The following is an 8,052-nucleotide window of genomic DNA, read 5'->3' as shown; positions in this document are numbered from 1 at the left end:
GCTCACCTGGCCAGCTCACCTGGGGCACAGGTGGGGGCGGAGACACAGATCCCCTACCCAGGTGGACCCCCCCCCAGGCAGCCCAGCTCCCTAGCCCACGTGCTTGTGGAGGTAACCAGGCAAGGTCAGGGTCAGCCTTGGTTGTAGGTGTAAACCCGGCCCACAAATAGTACCCTTGCCCTGTCAGCACTTGGACACCCCCCCCCCCACACAGTCTGACATCCGCACTCTTGTCCCTTCTGTCATCTTGGGGGAATGCGTATGTGGGACATGCAGGCACTCTGAGGCCCCTCCAGGCCCCCCACTTACACTCTCTGCTTCCTCCCCCCTGCAACATCCTGCTGGGCTCAGGACTTGCTGCCTCCGGCCACCTCACCTGGCCTAGAAGGTGACAGGGTCCTCACGGGGACTGTCAGGGCCCAAGACATCCGACCCAAAGCACTGGGCTGCAGGGGCCTCCCTTCACAGAAAGAGGAAATCTTCAGACCCAGCAATTTTGCCATATTCATTTGTGTTGGTGCTTGGAGGTTAGGAGGCCATGCTGTCCGCCGCCCTGGGGGGGCGTGTGGGGTCAGTGGGGCGTCCCTAGGCCCCCCCTGACGTCCTGGCCCAGCAGCCCCTTAATGGAGCTGGTCTGTGACTTGTTGATTTCCCCTGAGCAAATAAGGCTTTGATGCAGTTCCAGCAAGAGTGGTTAGCTGATGGGTTGACAAAAACTAATCAGCTTTATTGGGAAACAGGTTAAGGGCACGGGCGTGTCAATAATTCTCAGCCTGACCCCCTCATGCATTAACCGAGGCAGGCTGATTAGAGTGAGACCGGCTCGCATTCTGCGCTGAAATTGCTTTCATAAACTCACCATTATTAGCAGTCGATGCGAGCAGCTAATTTAGAGAAGACATCCCAGGCACGTCACATCTATCATCCGGGTTTATGTATCATTATCTCATTTACAGAATGTCGCAGTGTAATATGTGTTTTTGGCAATAGGCTTGGCCCCGCGCCTGGATCGAGCGGCTCTTTTTAGCGGCACCACGGGCCTCCTTCCCCACGGCCCGGCCTGGAACCCCGCGCGCTCGGGGCCGGGAGCCCGAGGACGCGTCCCGCGCGGGCAGGGAGGCCTGGGGGCCACGCTGCGCCCCCCTCCACCACCACACCCACGTGCGCACACTCAAAACGCGCGTGTACAGGCCCCGCACACACGCGGTCGCACGCGTCACTCGTGCGCACGCGGCCGGCGCGGCCCTGGAGCGCTGCCCGGGATAAGCTTGTGCTCCGGCCTCGGCAGGTGCGAGCTCGCCGCTCTGCCCCGCCGCCCCCTCCCCGGAACTGGCCCGGAAGGCCCCTCTCAGCCGCCGCCACCCCCCCCCCCAGGCTCCGGGGGCGGCGGGCCTGACCTCCCCTGCCCTCCCGTGGGCGGGCCGCTCCCCTCCCCTGGCGGCGGCGGCTCCCCGACCCAGATGCGCCCCGGCGGCCCGGAGTGGGCCACCTGTTCCGCCGGGTAATTATTTTAATGTAAGGGCCCAGCGTCGTCACCGGGTTCGCGCCTCCCGCGGCGACAGACGGCGGAGGCCGGAGAGGCTCTCAGCCTTTCAGTGGAATTTCCCAGATGGGCCGGGGGGAGGCCGGGGCGGGTCACCAGGGGCCCTTTAACGAGTTCATTAGCCAAATTATCCTGCCGGCCGCGCGGAGCCCGGGGGACTGGGGGAGGGGGCGGGGGCAGGGCAACGGGCTTTCTCCGCCCCCCGCCCTCGGTCGGTCTGGCGGAGCCCGCGGAGAGGGTCCTGGGCGCCCGAGAGGGGACAGCCTCACTGGTGTCAGGGAGGAGGGACCCCAGACCCAGGGCGGCGGCGGCCAACGTTCCGCCTCTGCCACCCTGATGTTCCACAGGCAGGAGCCCAGTCGGTCAAAGGCCAAGTGGGAAAAGCTTATTAGAACCCCGCAGTGAGGAGATTATAACATAATAAGCAGTGTGGCTGACCAGGTTATGGCGCAAGGCCCCCCACGGGACTGGGAGTCAGAGCGGCCTTTTTGCTGTGGGGCTTGGAGCAAAGCGCCTTGGCTTCTCAGAGACTCAGTTTGCCCATCTGTAAGACGGGGACACCGGTACGTTTGCAGGTACCATCCCCGTCGGACGGGACGGTGCCAGAAGGTACACTGAGACACAGTACATGCTGCCAGTGCTCGGGGCGACCCGGCAGGACAGCGGGCACTGAGGGCCAGGCCCCCGCAGAGGCCACTTCAAATCTGGCCTGGGGGGACACTCACTGAGGGGCCGTTAGCTTCAGATTCCTCTTGGGTAAAACGTCCCACGGGTTCACGGGGAGGGCAGGCGGTGGGTTCTTCCACCTGAGCCGTCGGGCCGTGTGGACGGGGTGTGATGTGAGGCAGAGGCTGCTTGAAGGAAGGCGCCCTGGGAACGATGTCCTGGGCAAGTCGCCACATCCCACTGGCACACCGAACCCCCCTCCCCCGCAAGTCCACCCAAGCCTGAGATCTGCCCTCGGGTCCTGCGTGTGCACCTGGGGGAAGACGCAGGTGCAGTGTGGGACGAGGAGAACTTGACCCCAACACCTGGGAACACCCCCTCCCCAGCTCTGGGAAATGAGAAGGAATTCATTCTCCTCCCTCCCTCCCTCTCTCTCTCTCTCTCTCTGTCTCAGCAGCTTCTGCTACCTCAGCACTCCTAAAGAGACCAATTAGTGACGACTTCCTGCCATTATCCACCGTGGACGTGGACGCTACCGTGCTGCTATTCGGCCAGAATTGGAGTCCGAACGCACCCAACAGTTCATGTACCAAGCAGTATCTGTTGTTATCTGTGCACCTCCCTGTACCCCCTCCCCCAGGTCAGTAGTGACAGGCCAGGCTGGGGCGGACACCGGCCCGTGTGGCTGTGATCTTCTCGGTGGCAGATTTGCTGGTGTGAACTCAACCACCCTCTCCTTCAGCGGGGTGGGGGAGGACCTCAGGCAGCACAGTCCCCGACCTGCAGCGGGGGCTCTTTAGAAAGCGAGCCTTCGGTGACTAGACACATGCTGTAAGGGAGCCAGGAAGGCTGGGCTCCTCCAAAGCAGGCGTGCGTTGTGTCCAACCCTAAAATAAGAAGGCCCCTGGGCCCAGACTCACTGCGAAGCGCAGGCCAGCCGGCAGCTTGTCTGGAGAGGGGTCGTGAAGGCGGCAGCACTCTGGAAAAGCTGACTTCGCGGGGACGCGCGTTCTCTCCCTGGTTCCTGACACAGTGTGAGTGAACCTGCGACACAATGAAATTGAAATCCTCCAGCAAAAATACAGGCTACTTCCCTGGGGAAGACTGTTGTCCCCCCAACCTGATTAGAGGGACTGCGGGGGCTCCCCCTGCTCCCCCACTTCTTGGGGGGGATTGGTTTCTCTTTGTAATGCAGAGCCCCCCAACTTGTGCAATAGAGAGGCTGGAGACGCCTCCAGTGTTCCGGTCAGAAGGAAGTCTGCAGGTGGATAAGGCCTGCCTCGGGCCCCCCCACCCAGGGCCCAGCGTTTAGCCCTGCCCCCCACCTCACCCCTACCCCCAGCACCCCGACAGCCAAGCCCGTGCCTTCTCTTTGGTGTCCATGGACGCTGGGAGACTGCCCAAAGCCTGAGCATAAAGCAGATATTTTTGTATCTGGAGGAAATTTCCAAAAATAGAGGGCCCTTGGGTTGTTGAACTTTCAGGCATTTAAATCCTGCGGCATCCTCCTGACCTCTTAGCGAAACCCCAGCAGTGAGCCCCGCCCTGTTTGGGCCGGGTGTTTGCATCTAGGGCTGGGCCCCGTGGACAGGGTCAGACCTGTAAGGGGCGACTTGAAATCCAGGTGTAGACGGCGAGGCCGACCCGGAGGGGCCTCCAGAAAAGGCACCAAGCGCCTCTGGCAGGCCCCACCTGTGGTTGGAGAGGCCGGTCGGCGGGGTCCCACCCTTTCCAGGCTCCTTTAAAGGCGGAGCGCCCCCGGGTCAGGAAGGCGGTCGGCAGATCAAAGGGCAGCGCTACAACGCGATACCTTTGGCCCTCGGGGCTCTGCTTGGGGGGGGGGGGGGGGGCACCTGTGCGGATCCGCCCCCCCCAACCCAGCTCGCCTTCCGGTGACCCCAGCCACACACACCCCCACGCTCGGCCAACCCCGGTGCGGGCCCCCCCCCCACCCCGGACCCCAGGCCTGGCGCACATCCCCGCGGAGGCTCTGCGCACAGGGACTACCGGGGAACTTCGGGCTGCACCCTGTGCTCCAGCGCCCAGTGCCTCCGAAGGCGAGGCGGTCTTCGGGTGGATTATTCTGGACTGGGCCCACTTCACAGGGAAGAAAGCAATATGTAAATGATAATGATGCCTGCCTCCCACCCTCTGAATATGCGGGTATACGGGTTTTATTCCCAACCTCGCATGTGTTTAATTCGGAAAGTGAACAGATGTGCATTAGGAACGCTTTTTTCGTTTGCAATTGTTGATATAAACCACCAATTCTCCTTTCTAAGTAGTGGGAGGAGGGCGGCCCGCAGGCAGGATTCAACGTCTTAGAGGGAGGCTGTGTGGAGGCAGGGACGTCGTGCGGGCAGGGCAGGGGCTGAGAAGGGACACGGCAGAGGACAGTGCACCGGGTAGGCCTTGGCCGATCGGAAAATCGAGGGTCCCCCCAGGTGTCGAGGGCGGCCTGCCACCCCCCGGCCGCTGGAGAGGGGAGTCACCGGGAGACTGGGCTTGGGAGTATGGCCAGACCTTTGATCTCTCGCTAGGGCCCTTCACCAGACGCAAGCCCTGCTCCTGTCTGCCCCAAACCGTCTTCAAAGCCAGCTGGGCTGGGTCCATACAGATGCTGGAGACAGGAAGAACCCCAGCGGGCTCAGCTTCACACCTCATAAACCACACAAAGCCCCCACACTTCCAAGACCTCTCCCCTCTCTCTGTCCCTCTTTCCATACAACTGCACAGGAAACCTCCAATATGTATTAACTTTTCAACATTCACAGAGTATATCATTTTAAAGCCCTTTAGCCCCACAGAGACCTAACCCTGACTTTTCTAAACAAAGAAACAGAATCTATAAAAATAACAGAGCAGTGACATCCAGAGTCACACTGCAGTGGAGGGGTGGCCCGGACCAGGACCCAGAGCAGGCTGAGCACCACTTGGATGCCTCCCGGGCGGGCGCCCCTGTAGGGGTGTGGGCTCCAGGGTAAACCCTGGTGAACTTTTCCTGAAGGGGGGCAGGTGCCCACCCCCGCATTCCCCGACCAGTCTGCTTTCAGGAAGTGCTCTCAGCTGGTCTCGGGGAGGACTGGCACCAGCCTGGGATTTTGAGGGGCTTAGGAGCGTGGTTACTGTAGAACAAAGAGGGGTGAAATGAATTCCTCTGGGAGTTCTAAACACCAGAATGATTTTGTTGAGGGAAATGGGGAGATTTATTGCGTATAGCCCGCACACCTGTCCTCAACTAAAACAGCCCTGGTGGTGGGTGTTTCAGGGAGAAGAGGGGGCAGCAGGCTCTCCAAGATCAATCTTGGGGGAGTTTCATTAGTTTCATTCGCTCCCCTCCCCCAGCCTCCTACATCACTGCCCTCCAAGCCCAGGAGTCCTGCCCCAGCACATGGAGGAGGGGAGAGATAGAGAAAGGCGAGTCAGACTTAGAGAGGGCCACAGTCAGAGGTGGGAGCCAAGACTGCTCTCTCCTGGGGAGGCACATCGACAGCCAAGATATTGTTACTGTCCCTCCAAGGGGGAAGGGTTTCCTGCCCAGGACAGATGAGAATCTCGAGTCTCTTTCGCAAACCCTTCTCCCCCCAGGGGAACGGATAGGCACGGAGAAACAGGGCTAGGGACACCGGGAGTGTTGAGGGCGGCCGGTGAGAGCTGTGTGGCCCCTCTGGCAGACTCAGTCCCAAACAAATAACGGCTTGCAGGGGACAGGATTCTCAACTTCTTTGAACCTGTACTGAGTGTTCCCCTCTCTCCCTGTAGAGGCAGGACTGCATTCTCATCACCCAAAGAGATACCATCCAAAGACAAGACAAACACCACGTAAATGCTGTCATTTCTATTTACAAGTTATTATTGGTTTTTGCCGAGCCATGTAACAGTCCCACTGCTGTCCTCCTAATTCCCAGCTAGTCTGTGTGTCTGGGAACTACCCTGTTTTAATGAAGAAGAAACTCGGCTCTTGCCAAGAGAATCACCGCAGTCCACTCTTGCCAAGGCGAGAAGCTTTTTGAAGGGAAACTAAGCGATCCCTATACTTACCTTAAAAAAAAAAAAGGCAAAAACAAAAACAAAACAAAACAAAAAAAAAAACCCTCTTGTAGCAACCTGATCTGCTAATTTTAAAGTTTACTTGCCCTGGTTTTTCCTTCCTCCTCTGCCCTTCCCACAGCCCCCACCCTGTCCCTCACTCCCCTCTCACCTGCTCAGGAAGCTGCCTTCCAGAATGGAACCCCCCTCCTGCGTCCTCTCGCCAGCTGGGGCAAGATAACTAGGTCTAATGGAGCTATTGACCAAGCCTCGTGCTGGTGACCGCTCGACTCCCCGACCTGCATGTTGATTCTTTCGGCTGCAGAAAAGCCCTTGGAAGTGCTTTGACTGTAAATATTTGAAGTGTGTGTATGGGGGACGGAGGGGGTGGGTGGCTGTGAAGTCTGGATTCTCCCTCCGCTACCTTGCTCAGCCAGGGGGGGTGAGGTTTCCGCGCGATTTCCCAGGCTGCAGGTAGCAAGAGGACAGAGGCTGCGTTTTCCTGCCTGGGGACGAAGCGGGGGGGGTCGGGGGCACTGGCCTCCGGAGGACTCTGCGCGCCCGCGGGCTTTCCAGAGCCGGGGTGGGTGCTGCGTCTCGCACGCCCGAGGGTCGCCTTCCCAGAGAAGAGGAGCGCTGTCGCTGAGGATCCTGTCAAGGGCAGGTGGGCAAGGTCTCCCAGCGGATCCAGGTCCTGGAGGCCGCGGGCTCGCGGATTCCGCCTACTGCGCCTCGACGGGGCAGGCACTCAAGGCGAGGACTTGTGGAAGGCACACTCACGCGCGCACACACAGCACCTGAGACGCACGGAGTAGAGAAAGTTCCACCTGCAGAGGGCTGGCGGCAGGGACACGAACCGCTCCTGTGCACCCTGGAGACCGGGAGCGGGGCTTGGGGACCCGTACGGCCTTCGCTGTGCTGCGGCCATTGTGCAAAGCAGCTAGATCTGCGAGCAACGTGGGCTCCCCGACGCAGGAGTGCACAAACTCAAGTGCGGGCGAGGAGGCGCGAGAAGACGCGGGCCACTGCTCTAGGTGACGCCGAGCCCAGAACGGGACAGCGTGTCTCAGAAGCTGGACTCGGGCAGCGGGGCCCACACCCGGACCCGGGGGTGCCACGCCCGCAGCCCCGCTCAGCGTTCGCGGGAGGGCGAGCGGGGTCCCTAGGCTGAGGCTCCGGGTCTGGCAAGCCCGGTCGCAGTCTCCGCCCCGCCATCGCCGCTCGGCGCCCCGGTTGTTTAGGACCCCGCGGCGCAGGGGCGGGGCGGCAGGCGGCCGGGACGGTGACAGGTGCGCCCCTCGGCCAATGGCGGGGCCCGCGCCCCTCCCCGAGCCCCCGCCGAGCGCGCCAATCGGCGGCCGCGCTGCGCTTCAAGTGCGCGGAGGGGCGCGGGTCCCCACTACGGCGCCAGCGGCCTCGGCGCGGTCGTCCGAGGGTCCAGCGCACAGAGCCGGGCTCCCCGGCCCGGCGCGTCCGGGCACTCGCCTGCGAGTTTGTGCAAAGCGCGTGCGAGCGCGGCCCGGGGCGGGGCCCGCACGGAGGAGGCGCCCGGACCATGGTCACCCTCGGCTGAGTTTCCGGCGGCGACTTTGATTATTGGCAAATAATCACCATAACAATACCGCACCCTGGGGCTCGCCACCACCACGCACGGAGTCCGCGAGCCCGCACGCGGTCGCGCCACCCGCCGCCCGGCCCTGCTCGCCAGCCCCACACAGGCCGATGGAAAAATCAAAAAATTTCCGCATCGATGCGCTGCTGGCCGTGGACCCCCCGCGAGCGGCCTCCGCGCAGACCGCGCCGCTGGCCCTGGT

The 8,052-nt window shown here is 61.6% G+C and overlaps 1 protein-coding gene across 1 annotated transcript in view; it reads left to right on the top strand.

Moving 5' to 3' along the window:
* The first annotated feature begins 7,960 nt into the window (after positions 1-7,960).
* Positions 7,961-8,052, top strand: part of MNX1 (motor neuron and pancreas homeobox 1) — a 5,458-nt gene continuing 5,366 nt past the window's right edge. The window contains exon 1 of the mRNA XM_049642320.1: positions 7,961-8,050. Coding sequence (XP_049498277.1) covers positions 7,961-8,050 — 90 coding nt within the window. The remainder of the gene's footprint in view (positions 8,051-8,052) is intronic.

This window comes from Panthera uncia, chromosome A2 (genome assembly GCF_023721935.1).
Source record: "Panthera uncia isolate 11264 chromosome A2, Puncia_PCG_1.0, whole genome shotgun sequence".
Taxonomy (NCBI): Eukaryota; Metazoa; Chordata; class Mammalia; order Carnivora; family Felidae; genus Panthera; species Panthera uncia.
This window is presented reverse-complemented; position numbering and strand designations above follow the sequence as displayed.